The 25011-nt window shown below is 40.5% G+C and overlaps 2 protein-coding genes across 3 annotated transcripts; one reads left to right on the top strand and one right to left on the bottom strand.

Annotated features, from left to right (window-relative positions):
* The first annotated feature begins 1545 nt into the window (after positions 1-1545).
* On the top strand, positions 1546-11510 carry nme9 (NME/NM23 family member 9). Of its 2 annotated transcripts, none has more exons than XM_040147601.1 (16): positions 1546-1840; positions 2464-2521; positions 2842-2945; positions 3047-3118; positions 3795-3911; positions 5034-5118; positions 5285-5367; positions 5469-5561; positions 6320-6474; positions 6786-6982; positions 7232-7376; positions 7459-7566; positions 8085-8236; positions 8348-8492; positions 9600-9844; positions 11044-11510. In XM_040147601.1, exons 1-16 carry the CDS (start codon positions 1736-1738, stop codon positions 11112-11114), a joined length of 1935 nt encoding a protein of 644 aa, XP_040003535.1. In that variant the 5' UTR covers positions 1546-1735; the 3' UTR covers positions 11115-11510. The 2 variants fall into 2 exon arrangements, with proteins under 2 accessions (XP_040003535.1, XP_040003537.1); XM_040147603.1 differs by lacking the exon at positions 1546-1840 and adding an exon at positions 2034-2343.
* Positions 11511-11856: 346 nt separating this feature from the next.
* On the bottom strand, positions 11857-24995 carry smarcal1 (SWI/SNF related, matrix associated, actin dependent regulator of chromatin, subfamily a-like 1). The gene is made up of 17 exons (XM_040148633.1): positions 24321-24995; positions 23880-24234; positions 23224-23274; positions 22829-23089; positions 22655-22705; positions 22373-22556; positions 21975-22125; positions 18701-18862; positions 18484-18549; positions 17523-17663; positions 16029-16247; positions 14876-14946; positions 14557-14659; positions 14010-14192; positions 12725-12825; positions 12415-12511; positions 11857-12238 (listed from the first exon to the last, which is right to left on the bottom strand). The coding sequence occupies exons 1-17, from the start codon at positions 24678-24680 to the stop codon at positions 12044-12046; spliced, it is 2751 nt and encodes a 916-aa protein (XP_040004567.1). The 5' UTR covers positions 24681-24995; the 3' UTR covers positions 11857-12043.
* Positions 24996-25011: the final 16 nt, after the last annotated feature.

Raw genomic sequence — 25011 nt, 5'->3', positions numbered from 1 at the left:
CTATAGCTATTAAATAAACATGCAGTTATACAATACAAAAAGTAAAATACATTCCTCTTGTACATAGTGGATTAAAAGTAAAATCTATTGGAAACACTCAAAGTCAGTTATGGAGGCTTGTAAGGGACTAAATTAAAATGATAATGTAAACTTGAAAATGAAAGTGCAGTTCCATAATAGCATCATCATTTTCCAAATATGCCTGTGTTGAGTATAAATTAAAATGAAAATCCAATAACACAACTTAGATTTTCATTTTCACATACTCATATAAGCGCGATCAAATTAAAATTAAAATCGGAAAGCAGTTTGACATTTAATTTTTAAAGTCGTACCCCACTGTACAGTGGACAATATTCAAATGTTAATTCAAATTTGGCAGATGCTTTGATCCAAAGCTACTTACAAGTGAGGGACAACACTAAAGCTTCAGTCCTTGAAGTAAGTTCTAAATACTAAATCTGTTCAATTAGACACAGTGGAAGGAGATCAGGTAAATAAGTGCCCCGAAAGTGCACAATAAGTGTTGGTTAGGCATGTTAGGGTGTTAGAGGTGTCAGGAGAGGAGTTACTCTCGGAAGAGATGAGTCAAGAAATTCTTGAAGAGAGAGAGAGATGACCCTGCTCTGATAACATTGGGTATCTTGTTCCACAATCAGGGAACCACAAATGAGAAAAGTCTGGACTGTGATTGCCTTCTGCCCTTGTCCCTTTATGCTATAAGGGAAAACACAAAATTCAGTTACCAGGTGATTCAGGATTCATTTTGTTTTTAAACAAAGTAACTGCAATTGAAAATTACTTTTTTATTCCGAGTTTGATCTACTATGGACATGTATGCCCTTTTCTATTTATACCATCCCCAGGCCTTTTTAAAATGTCAAGCCGTTTCCATGACCATGGGAATCCTGACTATAGTGTATGAACTCTTACCATTTTGTCTTCCTCTGCTTCTTTCCCTCTCTGCTTCAGTGACTTGTACTTTCTGCATGAAATTCACATTTTTGCAAGATTTAAACGCCATTATTCATATGGTAATTTTATTCCTGAGTAACTACTAACCATAGTAACCTATGCACAAATCAAATGAGAGAGAGAGAATTCTGTTAATAGTTTCATTCGCTTCAATTGCACTATCCCTGCCTCCTATGGTATCCTGAAGGAAGGAATTATGAATTTCCAAGCAAATAACTACAATTAGATCTCTATCGATTTATCACTTTTGGTCAGACTAATCTGAATAAACGCATTCCATAGCTGCAGGCCTAACTCACAAACTTTCCCTTACTGCCTAAAAACGTTATCTAATCTCAGATTGCACCAAAATGCCTCATGTTAATGTTGGAAAACATCTATTATTTAACACTGTCGTATGAATATAAAATGTAAGTAAAATCCCAGTTGATGAAATTCAAATGTCCCACGCTGTCAACAAATCGCATGCTGTTCCTTTAAGTGTCTTTGGACAGCTGCTGCATCTTATGCTAGATTAGCTTGTCTGCTGCTATCATAGCTAGCTAGCGAGCTCTTATGGGCGGAAAACACTACATTCGACTAATTAGCATATTAGCAAACGACACTTCTAGAAGTAAACTCGAAAAAACACCGCCTAGTGGCTCACAATAATTGATAAAAAAAAACCACTGACGAAAGACTCAGTGGTTGTCAAAGGTTTGCTAGTAAAAAAAAAAGGCCCAGTGTTGAGGAAAAAAGACCAGCCACTATCTGAGGCATTATGGCATTTTTCAGAATAAAAGTCCTCTGCTTCTTTCATGTAAATACATACATAAATAAATGCAAGAATACCAGTCTGAGTCGAACAGGTGCAGGTAACTCACAGGTAAAGTTTTGTTTCCTGTACAGATGTTGCAGTAGGGATCCATGGGGGGCAGCTGACAGAGAGAGTAGAAAAAGAGTTGTGTGGCGCCCGGTCTTAGCTAATTACCTCCGTCAACGACGTTATGTCTACGTTTGTTTGTCAGCAGGATTGCGCAAAAAGTACTGTACCGATTTGCCCCAAACTTGGTGGAGGGATGGGGCATGGGCCAGGGAAGAGCCCATTACATTTTAGATGGCGTCACCCGTCACCATCATATAAACTCATGCCGGAATGGCTCCAGAAAGCGGAAGGCGCCGTTGCTTCGCAACCAGGGGGCCAAACAAGCGCAGGCAGCATCTGAGGGGTTCTGTAACGTAACATATTAGCAACTCGGAATATTAGCATTTCAGCTAATTAAATTTATACATACGTACATCGCTTGATAGCCCTTGTAGATATACGGCATCTGTTTAATTTGACAAACTAATCAAATGGCAAGCAAGAAGAAAGAAGCGAGTCTGCAGGTTTGGACAGCACACGCAGCATGGTTTCTGCACTGTTGACAACAGTCTTCCACTGCCCGTATGCTTTAAGCTGCCTTTCCGAAGCCCTAAATTAACATATATTCGGATTTTTTTGTCCAGGCGTCTGTCGCAAACCAAGAACAGTGGGAGGAGATGCTTGCAATCAAAGGTTTAACAGGTAAGATCTCCAGCAGTAAAAGAGTTCTTGTTATGGCCTATTAAAAGTGAATACTTAGCATCACAACAATAAGCACCTGTCCTGTACTGTTGTAACAGTTGAATTGTCTCTGTGTATGTGCGCTGACATTGTGATTGTAATTTATTGTATGCTGCTGCCCCATTGTGTTCACTGGGATAACTGCAGATTGAATGCTTGTACCAGCCCTCCATTCTTCCTCTCTCTTCCTTTCTCTTCTCTCTCTCACACACACACACACACACACACACACACACACACACACACACACACACACACACACTCTGTCTCTCTCATTCTAGTTGTAGATGTAAACCAGCAATGGTGTGGTCCCTGTCGAGCTGTGGTTAGTCTTCTACGGAAAATAAAGAACGAGTTGGGTGATGACCTATTACATTTCGCCACAGTAAGCCCCCAGTGAATTTAAACTCGAATAACTTAAATTGAAACCCAAATTTTTGAGGAAGCATCCCTAAACTCTTATGTGTGTGTTCGTGTGTGGCGCAGGCTGAGGCAGACAGCATCGATGCTTTGGAGAAGTATCGAGGGAAATGTGAGCCCACCTTCCTCTTCTATGGGGTGAGTGTGTGCGTAAATGCTGTATGGGCATGCGTGTTTGTACAGTAAATGTGCGGTCAAGGTCCAGCATATATGAGCCATCAGCTCTTTGTTTTGCCTTTTTGTCCTTTGTACACAAATTCTGTCTTAAACATTTCCTTCTCTAGTTATTTCTACTGTTTCAGTAACACTTTATGATACAGCCCACAATGAACTGTGTAATTTTGTTGTATGAATCAGGTACCAATGAAATACTTTCTGGCTCCTACTAACAACTGGGCATTTCAGAGAGAAGTATTTTTTGTAAATACTGCGTACCTATGGGGTACAGTACTGGGAAACAGAACTCAAGTCAGGAAAAAATGGTGTTATAACACATTATATTAGAGCCCACATACCTTATTCTTACCATGTAATGTAAAATACATGTTGTATCAGTCATTAACAAACATTGTTGTGGTGCAATATTCTGCACATTATTTTATTTTTATTATTAAATCTAATAGAAGAATTGTGCTTATTCCTGAGCCTGTACTCATATCTTTGTTGTTGGTGACTTGTTGGGTTTTCTGTCTGGGTAGATTGCTTAATTGCGCCTCTGTAGTCAAAGCATCTCCGTATCTCACTGCTTGTGAAATAAAATTGAATTACAAAATGGTTACAGAAACATAAGAAGGTCTTGGTGTTGAATGAACAGGGTGGGGAGCTGGTGGCTGTGCTGCGAGGGGCCAACGCTCCTCTGCTTCAGAAGATGATTGTTGAGGAACTGGCCAAGGAGAAGTTGGTCCTGGAACAAGATGTTGAACGCAAAGTGGTGGGCACGAAGGCACACACACATTCACATATAGTTATCCACTCACACATATGTCCATTGCAGAGATGAAACAATAGACTGTTTTAACTCAGCATATATTTTGCCTTGTCATAGTACTGTAAGAAAAGCACAGCTGTTAATGATAACATTAACATAACTCTGTTCTATTCAAGTATCCCAGTAAACCATGACAGTGTGACAGTGAACCAGTAAACACAATACCAGGACCCTGAAACTGAAGTAGCTACATGTAAATCAGCATCATTATTTTCATTATTAAGACCTGTGGTTTTTCTACTGTGACATGTCAAAATATCTTGTCCTGTGAAAAGGGCCCTATTAGTCAATTAATCAGTTAGCTAACTGACCAAAAATGAATGACTAACTATTGTTCAAGTATTTTTTTATTTTATTTTATTTTGAACTTTTACAACAAATGTAATATAAGACACCTCAACACAGCTCAGAAACCCCCCATCCCGAGACACCTGCTGACATACAATGAGACAAAGAAAAAGGAAAAATAAAAGGTTGTCGAAGCAGCGAATAGTTGTCCATGTGTCCATATGTCTGAAATTTTCCAATGAGTATAATTTTTTAAAAATTACATAACTTATGTAGTTTAAATAAACTAGACAGACAGCCAAACTCAGGGGGGAACATAAATCAGTCAACTCCACTAAGCTCCAGCAGAATCCGTTCGCTTTCTGATATAATAAATAAAGTAAAGGGACCCCATATTTAAGTAATTTTTCAATCAAAAAACGCCAGACGTCTCTGGTTCCAGCTACTCAAATGTGCAAACATTTGCTGCTTTTCTTTGCACGTACGTGATGGTAAACTGAATATCACATCAATATGGATTTTGGATTGTTGGTCGGACAAAAGATGCAATTTGTAGGTGTCACCTTGAGATGCCGGGATGACCATTTTTCACATTTTTCGGGTTGTTTTTACACCAAAAAATGACAGATCAATCATGAAAATAATCAGCTGATTAGTTGATATTAAAAATGATCAGTAGCTGTAGCTGTAGTCCATTCATACAAGAGAGTATTTATGCAAGTGTTTAGCCATGTTTAGAGATTGAGGGTTTTTATTTGGTTTTGTTGTGTCTGTCAGGTTAAAGACAATGGTCTAGTAAATGATGAGAAGAAAGAAGAGGAGGAGGCACCTCAGCAGTCAGAAAAGGAAGAGAGCATAATTGGTACTATGGAAACAATATAATCATATTTGCAGTGAATTTTTTTTATTTTCATTGGCGTTATTATGGTTGTTACTACGATTACCATTGTTTACTGGTGATTCTGTGTACCATTTTGAATTTTATCAGCATCCCTGATCATCGCTCAAGCTGCTCTCTTTTCCTGTAGTTCCTGCTAGTAAATCCTACACAGTTGCCATCATCAAACCCGATGCTGTCGCTCACAGCAAGGCAAATGAGATCATTATGAAGGTACACAGAGACTAATACTGCTCACATTCTGAGAGGACAAGATTGTCTCAAGCCTTCCTGCTGACAGTATTTCATTATGCTGACATTACTCCCCTGGCCAGATTCAAGATGCTGGGTTTGAGATCCTGGCGCATGAGGAACGCACGCTGACCGAGGTTGAGGCTCAAGATTTTTACCAGCACAAAGCCGCAGAGGTATAGTATAGTGAGTTGAATGAAACAGAAAGGAATATTAAAGAATAATAGCAAAAGGCACATATAGCACTGATATATGTGATATATCTGCACTAATATATATATAATTTAGATATGTCAAGACAGCATATCTGACAGATACAGACACTTGTGGTTGTAGCTCATTGCAGAGATCGACATACCAGTCTTACTGCTGAGGGGTTCAGTGTATGTTTGTGAAGTCAGTCTGGGTAATTTGAATTCTGAGTCAACATCCTAATGGGAGAGCCGTCATGACCAGTGCAAAAATCATTTCATTTAGTTTGCAATACATCACGCTTCCATCTGCATCTCTGTACAGGCTTCAAATTAAAGCTTGTGTAAGCATTTTTTTTTTTTTTTTGCTTATTGCGCTGTTTGTGATGAGACTACATGATTAGGGATTCTGGAATACAAAATATGTGTGGCTAGGTAAAACAGTTATGTTCATGAAATTAAAAAAATGTATATGGCTTGTACTTTAGAATATTTGTTGTATCTGCCTTTTACAAAATAATTAATACTCATTTTCTTATCTCTTTCTCACTTTGTAAATGTACAGCATCAACCAAGGTTTACTGAATTATCTGCATAACTTTACTGAGTAAAACCCAGAACTCAAATCAAAGCACTGACTGACATAAAAGGACCTGTTCCAAGTTCTGTGTCTTCCTTACATTAACATTCTGTATCTGTCTGCTCTTGTCTCTGTATGTGTGTTATGTGATGGTGGTTCGTAGGCTTGCTTTAAGGACTTGGTGCAGTTTATGTCCAGTGGTCCCTCCCACATTCTGGTACTGTCTCAGGTAGAGGGCTCTGCCAATGTTGTACCAGCATGGCGTGAGTTCATTGGCCCAGCAGACATAGTGGAAGCGAGGAGAGAAAAGCCAGAAAGGTTAGTGACGGGAGATTTTACATATGCTCCATTTCGAAAAAGAGTTGAGAAAAGATCTAAATCATTATAAACTGTAAGATGTGGTATTATCATTCCTGTGTTTTTGTGAAAACAAACTTTTTTTGCATAGATGTATTCGTTCACCGTTGATTGCATTGAAACAATCTCAGTCTAAAGTCTGGAAAAGAGAAAGAATAGCACATTCTCGCCTGCTCCATCAGACACACCCAAACATTATGCTTCTGTCTGGTTGAGCACCAGCAGCGCAACCATCTGCTCTCCTCTCCTTTCTCCCCCCTGGCTTCCTGCAGTTTGCGGGCACAATACGGCACACAGACACTGTTCAACGCAGTGCACGGTAGTGAGGACAGCGACCAGGCCAGCAGGGAGCTCGCCTTCTTCTTCCCCAACTTTAGGACGGCCTCCGTAACCGAGCAGGATGGGGAGGAAGAGCATGTGGAGAGGACACTGGCTCTTATCCGGCCTGACGTTGCCAGAGAGAACAGAGGTGGGGCCTGTGCCAGACACACAAGCACAAGTGCATATGTGTGCGAGTACAGCTACACACTAAGGTGGTTCATATTACCATAGAGGGCTGCTCCTTGATTCCTTCAGCAAAGGTGTTGAACGACAGGTGCAGTTGCATATTTGTTAACGAATCACTGCAAAAAACACTGCATCGCACTTTTATAACAGAATATGGCAACTATCTATATTAATACTGTAAATTACATAGTTCATATCTGTGGTTCTGCAGAAGACATCCTGGCCCAAATCCACCGGTCAGGTTTCACAGTGGCCCTCCAAAGAGAGGTGATGTTGACGGAGGAGCAGGTCAGACAGTTTTACTTCCAGCATGCTGAGGAGGACTACTTCCCTGCAATGCTAAGAAGCATGACCAGGTCAATTACACATGCTCTAAAAAAAATCTAAAGAGTAGCATGCTACTGCAAAAGTTTATTCAACATGTGTGTGTGTTTACAGCGGGCCAGTGCTGGCTTTGGCTCTAGCCAGAACAGCAGCTGTCCAACATTGGAAGAACATCCTCGGTCCTTCTGATGTTAATAAAGCCAAAGAGGAGAGTCCTGACTGGTGAGTGATGTGTGGTTCTATTCATTCGCACGCTGAAATGAGTCCAGAGAAGTCATTGTGGTGTAGTTACCGATAGAAAAGCATGAAAGTTTTCACTGCTAATCCATCTCACAGCTTTTTAGAAAGAACTGTCATACTCCTCTTTTGAGCTTTTTTTAATCATTTTTTTATTATTAGATCCCTTCTAATACTGGATACTGTCCGATGCCGATACCGATTGTAGTGATTAAAAACATTTTTATATATATATATATACACACACACACACACACACACACACACACACACACATATAGTGAGACAGAGAGAGAAAGAGATAGGTTTTGCTATGTGTTTTATTGTTTCTTTTCATCTGCCCAGGGATGAAAATGAGCTAGTAGCTGCAAAGTTGAATTTTTATTGTAGTGTCTCTCCACCTTCAATGCACCATGTTCACTCTAGTGTCTGGGGTTTATCTTAAAAATGTGAAAACCGTAATCATACCCGTATTTCTGGCTTCTCTAACCCTCATTACTCAGTTTAAGGGCCCAGTTTGCTGTGGAGAATGAGCCCATCAACCAGCTACATGGCAGTGCAACACATGAAGAGGCAGAACGAGAGATCAACTTCTTCTTCCCTAAACAGCGGACGCTGGCTGTGATCAAACCTGATGCCATGGGGCAACACAGAGGTCCTTTCTGGTCATTTAGAACAATATGGAAATGTTCAAATGTACTTTTGTCGGTATAGATGCACAGAAAAAGATATTATCTTATAACATTTCTTCTATTCCCACTATCAGAGAAGATTTTAGAGGAAATCCACGCCAGCGGTTTCTCTGTAACACGGCTGAAGGAGACGGTACTGTCGAGGGAAATGGCGGAGGAGTTTTACAAAGAGCACAGGGAGAAGCCTTTCTTCAGCCAGCTGGTGGAATTCATGTGTCGGTTAGTCTGTCCCCGCACACAGCCACAGGAGTAGGGTAAAGTGATCACAGCAGACCAGCCCCTCATCCCTGTTTCCGCTGCACTTTTAACGGTAATATTGGCATCTCAGAATCAAGGCAGCCTTAGGCATGTGTCTGGGAAGTCCATCTCAGTTTTATTCTTTGTTCCACTGCACATGTAGATTTTAGAGTCATCTTCCGCTCCGATTAGCCCCTTCACTTGGTGGTTGCATAACTGCTCGGACACAGTGTGTAGAAAGATGAGTGCAGCTGGACACTTCAGTCTGGGAAACTACCTTTACTGTCACTATGTCTCAATGTCAGCTCAGATGTAGACTCAATTGAACTTTTGGATTATTTTTTAAGTATTTTTTGGTCATTTTCTGCCTGTGTCAGAGAGTAAGAGACGACAGGAAATGAGAGGAGAGAGACGGGGAGTGACATGCAACAAAGGTCCCCAGCCAGATGCAGACCACGGACATTGCAGTTAGTGGTTGACCTTAACTGCTGGGTAGTTGTATATCCTGACCATTGTAGAATATTTTTTAAGTTTGTTTTCTTAACTAAGGACACACTTTATCTCACAATGTATTTAAAGCAAAAATTAATGCTTACTGGGTATGTGTAGTCAAAAGCTGCTTATTATAATAATAAAAGGTGTACCGTTGTGGCTATGGACAATTTAACTGCATTATTCTGTGGGTTAATGGTCTTTTATCCTGTTTGGTATTATGTTGCTAAATTTATATCCATAGCAACAAAGGAGGCCACACTGTAGTGCATGGCTGAACTTCAGTAGGTTTAGTCAATATTGCAGGTAAACAAAAAGAATAAGGAGGTTGGCAGGTGCATCAGTCTTTCACTCTGTGTCGGAAAGTTATCAAAGGCACTGAGAGTGAAAGGGTAAGGTTCATCAGCCACATGTGGCGGGCAATCATTGGTCATACAGGCAAACACATATCAGTCATCTCATAATCCAACAAGATATCTTGACAGTAGCACACTCCTCTGACTGCATGTCAGGCTTTACCAGAAATTGGCTAAAGTGACATTCCTATTACTCAAAATTCTGTCTGTTATATGAACGTGCCGTCATTGTTTGTTTCAGGGGGCCCTGTTTGATGATTGTCCTGACTAAGGAAAATGCAGTGGAGGAGTGGAGGGCCATGATGGGTCCCACAGACCCTGACCGAGCTAAGGTGACATCCCCAAAGTCTCTGAGGGCCCGCTTTGCCTCCGACATCCTTAAAAACTCGGTCCACGGTGCCTCAAATGAGCAGCACGCAGAGGAGAAGATCCGTTTTATCTTCGGTGACATCTGCTCAGATGCAGAGACAGACAGGACCATTGCAGGTAATCGTATGATGTGTGTGACATTCATTTCCATCTGTCACACCATCTGGTTTCATATAAATAATAATTTCATTCTGATCTTTTTTTTATGTTTTTGTCGGTTTTTATAGCCGTAAAAAGAAAGTGTTTCACTGATGTATTAGCTGTCCAAATTAAGGGCCACGATCCTTCAAAGTCTGCATTTCAAGACTGATATAGTCAGGTTCCTATTCGATGATGCATGAAGACTTACACAACCAATATATGCCTTTGCCCCCCCCCGCTATCCCACAATCCATTGTGAACCAGTCAGTTTTAACACAGGCAATCCTCATTAGGTTTGTAAGGTACTCATCACTAGTAAATATATCACATTAATATGACCCAAAAAAAAGCCTCTGCAAGTTGAGAGTAATGGAAACCAGGCATAAATTCTGCCACTGGATATGTTGTTAATCACAGGACATTACAGAATAAGAAAAGTTAACTATATGGATATCTTCACCGTTAATCTGGTCCTGTTTGCCATTTTTCCCTCTGTGTTTAAGTTAAATGTCAGAAATCTTACCGAATCTTGTCCCAGGCTACCACTGATACTTAAACAGCTGTTTGGGGATGTTGTTCTACTTTTGATGGGGAACGCCTAAAAACACCACTACTTTTAGTCTTTAGCACACTAAATTTTGTTTGGTGAGGAGACGCGGGTTTGGCCAGACCTTCTCTGTGTGGGCTGCATCTTTCAGGGGATTCATCAGCTGAACAAGGATAGAGCAATTACTGCTTTATGTCCTGGGAATTGAGAGTAGCTAGCAAGTAGATACGTCTCTTAATACAATTCGGCCTCAATGAGCAAGAAGAGTAGTCTCTCCTGACTCAGAGAAAACTGGTGTCACTTATCTTCATAATGTCACCAACAGCAGCTGGAATGGAAATGTAACCTGCTCCTACAGCCTCATGGTCTAGAGTGGAGTATATCTTGAACAGCTGCACTGTGGCTGTGGTGGACAAATTCAATGCAAACGTGCAATTACTTCTCCTGATCCCATTTGGTGAAGTATAAATAGGTTTGGGAGACAAAAGGCTGCACCTGTGCAAGTTATTTGGCTGATGAATTTCACCCGTTCAACAAAAGTAATACGTCTATTGGTAGCAGGATCTGTGGGAGCTGTCTTTGTTGTCATTCAGAAGAGTTGATCTAATCATCCCCCTTTATTTTGCAGGTGACCCACATATTTTGAGTCCTTGCAGCCCACAGGCAGGAGAGAGTGATGATCCTGAGAACTCAAACTGAATCAGCACACCTTGTATCTTCTCTTTTATTATTAGCTTTTCGTGCAACCTTACGGGTACAAAACAATGTAATTCTATGCATCGTGAAATAAGACTATCTGACATTTCCACCTTTTATTGGTGGTATTTTGAGACCATATAATCCTCAGCCAGTGAAAAGGTGTACCTGTAGACGGGGGGTTGAGTTCTCTTAATACTGCTGACGGTAGTTAATGCTATAAAGGCTTTGCTCGACTCGCAACAGCAGGTGCAGGGTACATGACTAAGAACGGGATCATACAGTCACCACAAAACAGCTGATAATTTCTGTGTTCAGAGAAGACTTTGCTGAAACCAGAGACCAAAGTGTCACTGTGTTTTCAGTCTATCTTGGCATGCCTACAATAAATTGTTGATATCAAATTTAACTACTACCATGTTGTGACAATGTGTGTGTGTGTAAGAGCGGTTACGCTCAAGTATTCTTGGATATTTTCCCTGTTAGCATAATAATGACAGTGTGTCTGTCTGAGAATGCTTATAAGAAAGCTTATAAAAGCTTCACCACAATGTTCTTGGCATTATTAGCTGGCTCCTGGGGGATCAATTTAACAGGGATTTATGAATTAAACTAAGAAACTGTTTTCTTTTTGTCTTTTTACAGGTAAAACCGGGGTAACGGATTTAGCAAACTTGAAAAATGACATCCAGTCATCACAGTGAGCAGTCAGGTTCAAGTTTCAGAAGGATTCTTAAAAACAGCCTTGAGTCACATTTATTTATTTTCCCCTATTAGCAAAAAAACTCAAACATTTAAAGCATTTGTCAATCTTTAAAAAACAGAACAAGTTCACATCAGTCATGATAGGCTGAAAAGTTTGAAATAGGATTTCTTCCAATAAGAAAAACAAAATGATGTTAAAATAATTTGCCAAAGTAAAATTTTCCAAGTCATCTGCTGAAATAGTCTTTGATGCTCTTTCTGCTGGGGCTCCGTCCGACCATGCCGTGGTGCTGACCAGAACTGTTTTCAGGTGGAGTGTCCTCCCAGTCGTTTGCGGCCTCCAGTAATATGGCTTCATCTATGTTGTCATCCGCTGTGAAAGATCTCTGGAACATCTCCATGATGCTCCTCTGGTTAGGGTCCTGAACAAATCCAAATAATCAGCTTAAGACTGAATCTGCAGACATACGTTTGGTTGAGCTATGTAAACTCTGTTGTCCTGGGTAGTCTCATGTAAATGTATTTCTTCCATGTACATGTGTAAACGCTATTTAACAGCATTATATATCATTTATTTATGTACATATGCATAATGTACCTTAGAGTGGAAGCTGGCATTCACTGCATTGTCTGAGAGGTTTGACTCAGACAGACCCACTTGTTCCAAGACATTCATTTTATCCTGGATCATTGGCCTGGATCAATACATAAATCAATTATTATAAGACAGCAGACACAATTTAATTAGTGAATTACATTGCGTCAGCCCAAATTAACTTGACCCCCTTCTTTTTCAGTTTTGGCTCAGTGGCCAGCAATAGCGGAAGATTGATGAATATGGGAGGAAACAGTTTGAATACTCCCTGTGATAATCCCTGTATCTGGGTCATGTCGGGATTGAGACATACCACAGGTGATCATCAGCTGTTCCCCTGGCAACCAGGTAGTGAATGTTAACATTGCTGGTTTGTCCAATACGGTGCACCCTATCCTCTGCCTGAATGAGAACCTGCAGGGGAAAAAAAAAAATCGTTAAAGCAATGCAAAAAATGAACATTTGAGGTTTTTTGTTATCACCAAATGTTACCTGCCTTCATTCAGCTGCAGTGACCCCCTAAAGGTCGACGACTGCTCGAGAAAAATGTCAATAAAATTAAAAGTCATTATTCAGGCTTATAATTCAGGTGCTGACAGTTGAAATTAACACACCATTAAGATTCTTCTTAACTTCTGAATATGTCCCCTATTACTCCTCAGTTTTAGAACGCCCAGGTTGCCTGTATTTTGATACATGCCACAACTGCATATCAATACTGACTCCACTTTTGGCCTGGAGAGAGCGTAGAGGTGTGGACAACCTCCCCTGACAGACAGATGTGGACTTATTTTCCCATGTGAAATGGCTGTTTCTGGGTGATGTTGTGGGGAGAGTCCCTATAATGCTTAAAAGGAAAATGGCCGCCGAAAACAGTGAAATTCTGTTCCATTTTACAGTACGTACTGAATATGACATAAGGATGGTACTATCCTCCTTGGTTCCCTCTCTTTCTCCCTTCTAGCAGGAATACAGAGTTTCCCACATTTTACTGCCAAACAATGTCACACAGGACAGAAGCTGCAGATACGCAGCCTCTGTGTTGATTTTTAAAGCCTTAAGATGGCAGAAAAACATCAAAATAAATGGAAAGATACAATAATACATCATATTACTGGGTTTTAAAGATATAATGGCTAACATGCTGGCAAAACATTACTAACTTGTGTAACCAGAAGACACAGAACAACAGTAGAATTCATCTGGAATTACGTTTGGGGCCACCTGAAGAACATAAGTCCTCTTCACTTTTATTTAAGTTTAGTTTATGTCTCATTCAACTCCAGAGAAAAGTACTTGTGTCTTTAGCTGCTAAATGTTTTACTTTCCTCACCAGCCACTCTGTAATGTTCTCTGTCTGTCATTTGACAGTGGCTGGTAGCTTAAAACATGTTTACCAGAGCTTCCTACGAGGTTCAAATGAAGAGTGTCTGACTCGACCTTATTTTAAATATATAGACCTTAAAACCAAAAGGGGCTAAAAGAGATGGGTTGGGCTGGATTCCAAACTGAGTCCTAAATAGTAATAAATTGTGTTCCTAATGAAATGGTTACAATGAACATGCAGTATTTTGTCATGATATCTTGTCATTGCTTACGCCGGGGTTCCAGAACAGCTCAGCAAAGATCACCAGGTCTGCAGAGTGCAGGGTCAGACCCATGTTAGCTGCAGTGATGGACAGTACAGCCACACAGGTCTTGGTCGAGTACTGAAACTTCTCACACAGCTGCTGTCGCTCAGCTGATGGGGTGGTCCCGTCAATACGGATGAAACAGACATTCTGTTGAGGAAATGAAGGGACAATTTAATTTCTTCAGCCATTTCCAACACAACTAGCCAAAAAATATCCCTTAAAATACCTACCCAGCCGAACGGTTTTAAGCGGTGGCCAGTGCAAATCAACAAACTAATTTAACAACCCTACCCTCACAAAACTTAGAATAATGGTTAATCGTATTACTGCTACTCAAATGTGCTCAGACTTGCACACACTTGTTCCCATCAGCTACTGATGGAGCTGACTTCGCACAAAAGATCTCATCTGAGTTACAGGCAAATGTTGATATGAACTGTTTTGTGTCAGAATTGTATTCCTTTGCATATGTAGTCATTTGTAAAGTGTAACATCTGTATGTCTTACTCACCTTTTTCCCCAGTTCGGTGGTGATATGATCCAGAACTAGCTTATGATGGGCGAACACTAGAAACTTCTCCCTCCCACACTCCAGCATGTCTGTGATGTACTCACTGGCAGTGACAGAAACAATCCAGCTCTACACTATTTCATAGTAGCACATTACAATTTTCAGTCTTTACGTGAACTCTTCACATTATCTCGATTCCAATTCAATGAAAATGGCCTGACAAAAGATTCTGAGTCATATTACATTTTAATCTCACTACTCACCAAATCTAAGATGCTTCGACTTAACTGATCCCCACCATTAAGGGGTCTGTACTTACGTGATAGCTTGTAGCTTGGCCTCAGCTGTGTGGTTATAAAAGATGAGGAGGGCTTCCTTCTCTTCTGTTTTCTGAAAAGAGATAAGGAATGACATAAGATCTGACAGAGACTGACAGGAGATCTGTTTGATGATTTGATAAGACTGCCATTACTCTGAGGAGCAGCGTGATTATGCACATTCAAGCTCAGCAACTCATTCCCATCGGAGTGTATAAACATAAATCACAATAAGGCGCACTGGAGTATTCTTGGTCAGTGTTAAAGCACTTTAGTGAGTTTGAAGCCTGAAAGGAGTCTCTTGAAAAAGGACTGAACCAATACATCTGACCTCCTTCGGCTCAACAAGGGTTCCTCAACCTTTTCTTAACTGTGATGCCTTTTTAATCACAAAGACTCTATTTGAAGTAGAAAATACTATTGTATTTTATTTGCAGGAAATAGGAGAACTTATGTAATGTTGAGGGATATATACTTAGATTAAGTGATACACCTGAAAGCTATTGAATTCATTTAAAACACTATATCAGTATGATAGTATTTTGCATACATGTAATTGATCTGAAATATCAATGCATGAGTCTTTGAAATCTTCTGTGATTTCACATAGAGATCCCCTCTCACTAGGTATCTACGTACTATGGCCTATAATGTACTATGAACAGGTACTATGTTGCTGTGTTTTTATGGACCAAGTCTGATTTGTTAGTCATCTCAAGTTTGTCTTTTGAATACATTTTATCAGTAAGTTTGGGTGTTAAATAACTCAAAAGTAAGAATGTGCCATTTTGAGCCAATTCTGGTGTTTAACAATTATTTGGTAGAGATGGCTTATAAAAAAACATTTATGACATCTCTCAGTGAAACAGGATCTTACTGTTTTCTCTAACTATTGCAACAGAATTGAAATTAGCTTTTCTGAAAAACTTTGATGCAATCGGCTGCATCTTTTATCTATTTTACTTCTTCAAATGTGCGATTTCTTCAAATTTCACCATTTTATGGTGAAATATTTAGAAAAACTAGGACTTTTTTTTACATCAGTTCCTACAACTGCAACATTGTAAATACCCACAGAGAGTGGGTCTGTTTAGGTTTTTGTGAATATTCATTTTTCAAAAACTTCATTTCACGAATGTTTCCAGTTTTTCTTACATTGCGGTGTCCCTTGGCCAACTTCTTGGCAGCAGCTGACAGAGCGGCTTTTGTGCGGGTGTTGATTCCATCTATAGTCACCGTGACAACCTTCCGCTGTTTAGCAGGAAGCTGGGACAAGACGTCAGACTTGAGACGGCGCAACATTAGACATTCCTCCAGCAACAGCTTCAACTCCCCAAGATTAGAAGAGCCTGAGTAGTCCCAGCCCCAAGTCATCTAGAGGAGATTGGAAGGAGAAAGATGCAGAAGAAAGGTATTAAGAAAATAACTGATAACAGTGGGAATGCGTAATGGAGAGACCGGAGGTAAAGTTGACATGGCAGGTAGCTAGGCCACTGAAGCTGGAAGTGTTATATTTAGTAAAAGTTTAATATACATGAAGGTTCTTTTTATCTTATACTGGATTTTGTTTTCATAAAAGACCCACTAGAGACTAGGGATAGAGACTGAGAAGCCCAGATTTTAGACACAGAAATTAAACACGTTCTGTGATAAGATTTTTTACAGAGCAATGCAAAATCTCCACAATCTTCAAAATTACTCATCATGGCCAAATTTAGGACGTAACTGACCTATAAATCATGTAGCATGTTCACTGTTGAGCTCGCTAAAATCAATTAAAAGGTACCATGTGTAAGAATGTGAAGCAATTTACATGTATTAATAGCCTTTTTATTGCCAATGTGTGAACAGATTGTAAAGCAACTTAAACAATTAGACCTTCCCCAACTTTCTCTGTCGCTTATAACAGCCTGTTGACTGATTTCTATGTAAAATGACTCGGGAAGAATTTTCCAAAAAAATCCAAAGGATGCGACATTTATGCTCGCTCCTCTCTTCCAAACCCTACGGCGCGCAGCAATAGCAAACGTTAACTTGGAATGGCGTTCGCTGATGTCAATCTCGTGTAAATCATGTCACTGTTTTGGCCGATGCCCAGGATGCTTGCTCGTGCCTACCTATGGGGGTGCGAGCGCGACCAACAGGATTCTGACTGCAGCTCACTTACCGGCTACCTGTGTGATTAATAATGAAGGTTTTCTGAATGTTACATACAGTATAATACCTTTAATAAGATGTAAGTGGCAACTGTGGAGAATGAAGGAATGAATGAATAAATAAATAAGAGGATAAATTTATCCAGTATTATTGTGACACCTAAAAACCCAGTTTAAAATGAGTTTTAATGTATTCAATGTTCACTGACATACACCGGCTTTAAAGTTCACTAATTTACCTTTATAATCCTATTGTTCTGTACTTGTCAGCAGACGTCAATTTTTTTCCCAACCTGGTGCACCCGGTGCACATATTACCTTCAAGGAAATGCAGACTATACAATGTAAGCAAGGCACGTAAATAAATATTTGCTAATCCCTCATCTGAAGTCTTCTCTGTTCTCGGAGGTGTCCTGGAATTACAGCCAATTACAGCTCAACGGCATTAAGCGTCATACTTGGAACAAGTGAGTACTCTTCAGACTTAAGGTACCTGTTTGGCATCGCAGTACCGGATCCCGAACTCGTGGAAGCGAGGGAAGAGTGCAGGTCTGACGGCCAGAATCTGGGTGTAGAGCTCAGAGGGTCTAGACATGGCAGGGGTTCCAGACAGAAGAATAACTCTCTTTGCTGCCTGAGGATGGAAAAACAACTCTGATCAGACCACTGCTGAGAGAGTCTAGCTGACAGAGCAAGAAACTAAACCGAACCCAGAGAAATTAAACCAAACCATGACTAAATGCCGCAATGTTTTGGCTTCTGGCTTGTTTGTGGTGCTGTACCCAGCCAGTATTCAAATACACAACATATACAAAACGATGTTTTTCTTGATACAGCGACACAGAGATAACTGTGCAATAGTACAGTGATCGGCATCCCATCTGCATCTGTGGCGGGCCTACAAATTTCAGAAAGATCTGCTGGAAATAAAATGGTATTAATACATCTCTAGAAAAATGTATAATGCAACAACTGTCTTACAGGATTTTAAATGTTTGAATTCAAATTCTAAACACTTCAGAGTGCACCCCCTGTGCCTCTGCCAACACTGAACTATTCTAACTCTTCTACCACAATACAGTACTCCAGGCCTGTCACTCATAGGCCCAAATTTATTTAAATCTGGAGCTTGTTATGAAAAGTTTAATGAATTATCTGAATAATTTTGCTTGCAAGAACTGAAACACCCTGATATCTGATTTGTGACATAATGTAAAGGAAATTTTTCCAGGCAACTTTTCCTTATCAAAGTTACACCTCAATACCAAATGAATCTGTTTCTGTGAACTTATTCACCTAGGTATTCTGTGATTTACCTCTTGGTTATTTTTTAGATATCCTGCTGGGAGTCAGTTAATGCCATTTACAAGTATAAATATTACTTATTTGGGTAAGGCTGTAAAATTATGAATCCAAATAAAAATTTAGATGGAAGGGAAGAGAAAGAAAAGCACCTTCAGCAGGGGCAATGCTGCTTTACAACGAGCAGTCTTTATGTTCTTCAGAAAATGGGACTCATCCTGCACAGAATGACAAAAACACACTTTTTAGAACATAATTGCTTCAAAGGGCAAAATTATTTCTAATATCAACCATTTAGTCAACTGAATGAAGAGAATAAGAATTCAGGAAACATTTCTAAATAGTACACAGTCCAACCACACAGCTGACCATGATGAGAACACTGAAAGGGTTTCCTGGCTGCTGTTTGTCCATCCTGCTGAGCAGGTCGTAGCTGATGATGTTGACCAAACCAGACCGCAGATTGTCCTTGGCCTTCACCACCACATTGATCCTGTCAGGACTCAGCGAGGGGAGCCAGCGTCTGAAGGCCTACATACATAGATGATACCAATGTCAGAGATGCAGAGTGAAACAGAACTCCCCAGACTAATCTCTGAAACTTGTAATGAACATAACAGAGAATTATTTTATGACTGACAGCTGGTTTGACTGTCACTTGTCACTAATAATTCATCCTAACTACTACCACAGTGTTTCTATTTACAGTGGCATGGAAAATTTTGGGCACCCCTGCTCAAAATTTCTGTTACTGTGAATAGCCCAGCAAGTAAAAGATGACCTGATTTCCAAAATGTATTAAGTTAAAGGTATGGTATTAAGTTAAAGGTATGGTATATTACTTAACAAAAATCAAAAGTTTGGGCACCCAGCATGGTCAGTACTTAGGGACACATCCTTTGGCAAGTATCACAGCTTGTAAACACTTTTTGTAGGAGCTAAGAGTCTTTCAGTTCCTGTTTGGGGGATTTTCGCCCATTTTTCCTTGCAAAGGTCTTCCAGATCTGTGAGATTCTTTGGCTGTCTTGCATGCACTGCTCTATTGATATCTATCCACAGAAAATTTCAATGATGTTTAGTTTGGGTGACTGTGAGGGTCATGGCAAAACCTTTAGCTTGTGCCTCTTGAGGTAGTCTATTGTGGATTTTGAGGTGTTTTTGGGATTATTATCCTGTTGTAGAAGCCATCATCTTTTCAACCTCAGCTTTTTTACAGACAGTATGATGTTTGCTCCCAGAATATGCGGGTATTAAAGCAAATCCGTTCTTCCCTCTACCAGTGAAATGTTCCCTGTGCCACTGACTGCAACAAAAGCCCAAAGCATGATCAAGCCACCCCATGTTGGAGACAGTTGGAGAGGTGCTCTTTTCATGAAATTCCGCACCATTTTTTCTCCAAACTACCTTTGCTTACTGCAACCAAAAAGTTCTATTTTAAAGTCATGAGTCCACAGGAATTTTTTCCAAAAGGCATCAGGCTTGTTTAAATGCTCCTTTGCAAACTTCAGATGCTGAATTTTCTCTTCCATTAAGGTCATATTTGTGCAGGTGTTGCTGCCCAGTAGAACAATGCACCACCACTCAAGAGTCTGCTAAATATACTTTTGCAGCCAAATGTGGGTTTTGATTTTTCTTTCTAGTAATCCTATGAGCAGTTCTCTCTGATAGTTTGGTCTTCCAGACCTCAACTTGACCTCCACCTATTAACTGCCGTTTCTTAATTACATTACGAACTGAGGAAATGGCTACCTAAAAAAACGCTTTACTATCTTCTTATAGCCTTCTCCTGTTTTGTGGGCGTCAATTATTTTTTTTACTGATTGTTGGGACAAGGTTTGAGGAGTCGAGTATTTTATAAAGCTTTGAAATTCGCATCACTTGGCCTGTCCTAACGATAATATGAACAAGCCATAGCCCTTACAAGCTAAATAAGATCTTAGACCTTGGTAAAAGTTATTTGAGAGCTCAAATCTCTTGGGGTACCCAAACTTTTGAATGGTCCTCCTTGCTGTTGTTCACCCTAAAATTGTACAAAACAAAAATAATGCACTTTTCTTGCTTAAAATGTTGGAAAGAATATTTCATCTTTATTCCTTTTGGAGATCTATTCATCTTTTACTGGCTTAACGGCAACAGACATTTTGACCAGGGGTGCCCAAACTTTTTCATGCCACTGTATAAACAAGCAATCATGTGGTTTGGGAAAATTTTCCAATGTTGGCCAAATGTTTCTTACAATTGAAATACTTGCTTTCCATTTGCCTGTCAATCTGGCTTAAACTCATTAAGTTATAGCTCCCATGCTTTGCAGTCGACTTGGCCAAATGCTCAAGACTAACAGACAATAGCCAAGCCAGACAGGGCAAGTTTCCTTTCATGGGACAACAGCCTTTGACTAAACTCTACTCTGTGATTGCAACTCCCGATTGGGGGAGTATATTTGATCCAAGATATCTATTTAGAGAACAGACTGTCTGGTCTTGTCAATAGACAGAAGGCCAAGCAAAGCTCCTCTGAAAATACGCTGTTAGTGCAGTCTATTAATGCTGCTGCTGAGAATAGTTGCTACAGCATATGAGACACACTCTACAAAACCTGAGATGGACTCTGAAATTAGATGTATTGAAATTGTAGAAGGAAAAAAGGGACAAGGATGCACTAACATTTCAATGATCCCAAGAGTGGGTGCGCTACAGTGGCTTTGCAGTACAAGACAAACCTGTCTGCTTTCAAATAAAACCACAGAAAAGGTCTAAAAAAGTGATGCAACATGTAAACAATCGAGCTGAATAAACAGGGTGATAAATCTTTTAGTCAACTGACAAAAAATTAACCAGCAGCTATTTTGATAATTGATTTATCATGTCAGTTTTCAAGTAAACATGCCAAACATTTCCTTATTCTCCTTTTTCAAATATGATGATTTCCTGTTTTGTTTTTTTTTTGTCATACATGATAGTAAACTGAAAATTTTAAGTGGTGTGGACTACTGATAGGATTGAACGAGCACTCTCAATACAGCACCTTTGGTTCTCACCTTGCTCTTATAACGGGCATTTTTAATGCTGTGACATTTTTACAGACAAAACAGTTAAGAGATTTATTGAGAAAATAATCAGCAGATTAGTCATAATGAAAACAGTTGTTATTTGCAACAATAGTAAACAATATATTTCAAGCTTTATCATCAGGAAAAGCAGATATCAGTGAGAGAGAAAAGTCAACAAAGTCGCCTAATAAATAAGCTGTATTAACACCTCCATCATAAATCAGTGCTTCACAGTTCAAGTTATACGTCTGCACCTAGGAAACTGAGCAATGGAAGCAAGAAATTCAATGCTACCATCTTCCCTACTGAAGATAAAGCACCTAACAGAGTTCAAGTAGTCCTTGGGGAACAGTATTAACATTCCTCAAATGCAGAGAGCTTTAAACAGAAGCCAGCATTATAATGTGTAGGGACGAGCTTTTGTCAAAGGACACTGGAGGGATATCTTTAAGAGGGTGCCTGCTGACTTAATGCAGACTGATGACACCATTAAATGGAAACAAAGTGATAAACTCCAAGACCTACTAAGTAATGAGCTATTTTTCTTCTAGGCACAAAACTTGGAGTAACAGAGACAGTGTTGATTGTTATTACCTCAGCCCAGGTGAATCGCACAGAGGAGGGAGCCACCACCAGTAAGGGCCATTCATTCCTGTAGTAGGCTGCTATGCAAATGGCCTGAACTGTCTTTCCCAGGCCCATATCATCAGCCAGGAGAAGGCGGCCTTGTTTAAACACTGCAAAACTACAGGTACACAAACAATTGCAGAAATTAAAAGCTACAGCAGGACAATAAGTGGTAGTCACGCCAATCAAACCCTTTCAATTGGTGGATTTGATATCACACAGGAATGGCAAAAAAATATCATTATTACCTATTATGATAAGCATCTCTTCATTTGCACAAGACCGTGCAAATTATGGATAAATAGCTGTCTCCTACTATTGAGTTACTGGCTACACCATGCAGAAAGAGCACTAATGACACCTACTTGACTCCCTCCTTCTGGAAGGGCATAAGGCTGCGGGTGAGCGAGGGGTCGATGCTGGAAAGGTCTGCTTCAGGGACGTCTACAGACCTGGCTTCAGTCCCGTCAAACCTGGCAGAGAAAGCCTGGATTACTGCCCTGGGCAGAGGCTCCACCTCCACTGCTGCTATCCCACTGAGGAGATCCACTGGGTATGGAACACAGCACGGTCAGACAAGATGGCAAACATAACAGAGACAAACACAGAGATAAACCTGCTAAAAAAAAGCAAATGTTGTTACTCACTGAGTCTCTTGTAATCCTCTAGTGAAAAGCTCCACTTTCTTGTTTTCATGTCTGTCACACAAACAAAAAATAACAAAAAATTAAACATCGGAAGCCATACAATGTAAATACAACATGATAAAATATTGTCAAAGAGACAGAAAAAGGATATCAATCACATGAAATCACTGTTACCATAGTTCTTTGTTGGCATTTGCTTGAATGCTGCAATGACAGCGATATTATAACCAATGTCAACCTCGAACTTTGTCCGAGACACCAGGATGCATTGGCCCTGCAGACTGGCTCCAGGTTTCTGCCAGCCATTACACAGCTTCAGCAGCGCCCCAAGCGCTGCACCGTCACGAGCTCGGCTGGTGGCTGCTGCAACGTCCACTGCTTCCATTCCCTCCAGTGGCCTCAAAGACACAGAGGTTATAGATGCTGCCTCCTCCACTGAAACACAGGGTCAAGACAGGGGAGATCTAGCAGCAACCCAGACAAGATGAATACCATCATGCCTTTAAATTGAGGCTACTACTGAGAAAAATTAGTGCAGGTTTCCACGAATATTTCCCTAATGTACCCACTTAGCTGTTGATAGTCCTCCAGGCTGAAGTTCCACATCTTTGTGGCAGGGTCTAAAATAGAGAAGAATACTTTATAAACTTTATTTCCCCAGAAGGCAGTACAGAGATTGAGATGGACTTACAAAACCAGACATATGGTGCAGAATAACTACATTCTGGAATCTGGTATTCCTGTTTAGTAATAATACTTACACTGCTAAGGGTGAAGATCGGAGTTTATATAGCTTTGCAATAGTGTGTTGAGTAATTCAGTAATTGTTTGGCCTTGCAGGTTATCCTGATTATGTGTACAGAAGCACTGTGGCACTAAGACCTGGTATTATTTGGAAATTACAATACAAGCTGCTACGAAAAATAATAGAGTAAGTCGGTACTCAAAAACTATTGAGGTTTGATACAGACCTATGTGGCACGTAGTGCTGCAGAACCTCCTTGAGCTATTGACTCTTTTGTTAATTTGGTCTGAGCTGGAATTGTGAGTTAACCCGACTAGTTTTGACAGTTTTCGTTGCCTTGTCTGTCTTGAATATCGTGTTTCAATAGCAATGCAGTTTTAAATGTGTGATGCTGCCCAAGTACTTTTTTTGTGGCTGCAAAAAGCACTGACCATCAGGAGCCAGATGCAAGCAAACATAGTTACATTGGAAAATACTTACCATAGGTCTTGGAGGGGATAGATTTGAAAACAGCAATAAGCTCTGCATGGTAGCCCACTTCTACTCTGAAGCGGTCCTCTGTGTGAGGTAAACATTTTCCTCTCACAGAGATGGCAGGCTTTTTTGCAGGTACAGCACTCAAAGTTGAGGAGTTTGAGGGAAGCTGTGCCACAGGACTTCTGGCAGGTTTACTAGTCGCTTGCGTGTAGAATGAGCCAACTGCACCACCAGAGCTGCTGGAGGTGAGGTTAGGTTTGGGCTGAGCTGGGTTCACACCAACGCCTCCTCCACTAGACAAGATTGGGCTGCTCGCATGTTGACTTCTTGTCTGAGGAAGTGGGTCAATAACTTGTGTCTACAAGAAAAGATAGTAAAAGGCATTAGGAAAAACAATAAGCTGTATTTCAAACAAAGAATAAATGATTGAAAATTAAATCCCACCTGTCTTGAAGAAGCAGGGTTACAAAGCGGACTCTGGTTGATTTGGTTGCCACTATCTGATAACTGCTGATGCTTTGGAGCACCTTGTGTTTGGTTGTTGAAGCTCTGTGACTCTTTTCTGGGCAATGGAACAAACCGTTGTGGTGCAGAAGCTGGGCTAGATGTGTCTCTGTGATGGGCGAGGGCAGCAGGATCCGGAGCAACGCTCTGTTTAGAGGGCTGTATCTGTACTGAAGTACTGTTGAATCCTGCTGAGGTCTGCTTGACAGCCTGCCCAAGTCTTTGGGCTCGTCTTTCTAAAGCCCTGCGCCTGTTCTCCTCAATCTTTCGCTGCTGCTCTGCAGTCAACCGATTAGACATGTTGAGGGACTTTGCTGCCGTTTAACAGCTAAAGCTAACTAGCGCGAATTCAGATGACTACCAGTCACACGTCGAGCTAGCCAATACGTCTGGTTACCTGCAAACAAGTGACCCACGTAGACCCATGAGTGCTTTCAGAACAACTACGACGCTGACACTTTGCAAACGCAGCAGCTAAGTGCGCGGCTTCCTCCGCTGTTAATGGTAGCAGCTAACGAGGCAAGCCTGGTCATCAACGGTCGAACTTATCGACAAAACATATCGGCAGCGTCACATTGGTGGGCAGCCATTCGTGGAAGAGCAGATGGCCAGCAGTGTGATCTACAGACGG

This window comes from Xiphias gladius, chromosome 16 (genome assembly GCF_016859285.1).
Source record: "Xiphias gladius isolate SHS-SW01 ecotype Sanya breed wild chromosome 16, ASM1685928v1, whole genome shotgun sequence".
Taxonomy (NCBI): domain Eukaryota; kingdom Metazoa; phylum Chordata; class Actinopteri; order Istiophoriformes; family Xiphiidae; genus Xiphias; species Xiphias gladius.
Note: the sequence above shows the minus strand (reverse complement) of the source record. Positions and strands in the feature narration are given on the sequence as shown.

Bases quoted from the DNA above. Each gene is read 5' to 3' on its own strand.
- nme9 (XM_040147601.1), top strand. From the start codon at position 1,736: ATGGCATTTTTCAGAATAAAAGTCCTCTGCTTCTTTCATGTAAATACA. The intron at 2,946-3,046 runs GTAAGCCCCCAG...TGTGTGGCGCAG, and splicing joins ACCTATTACATTTCGCCACA to GCTGAGGCAGACAGCATCGA. The intron at 8,237-8,347 runs GTCCTTTCTGGT...TCCCACTATCAG, and splicing joins TGCCATGGGGCAACACAGAG to AGAAGATTTTAGAGGAAATC.
- smarcal1 (XM_040148633.1), bottom strand. From the start codon at position 24,680: ATGTCTAATCGGTTGACTGCAGAGCAGCAGCGAAAGATTGAGGAGAAC. The intron at 17,664-18,483 runs GTGCTTTTCTTT...TTCCATCCTCAG, and splicing joins CAGCATTGCCCCTGCTGAAG to GCAGCAAAGAGAGTTATTCT. The intron at 14,193-14,556 runs GTGAGTAAGACA...TTTCCTCAACAG, and splicing joins CCACCGAACTGGGGAAAAAG to AATGTCTGTTTCATCCGTAT.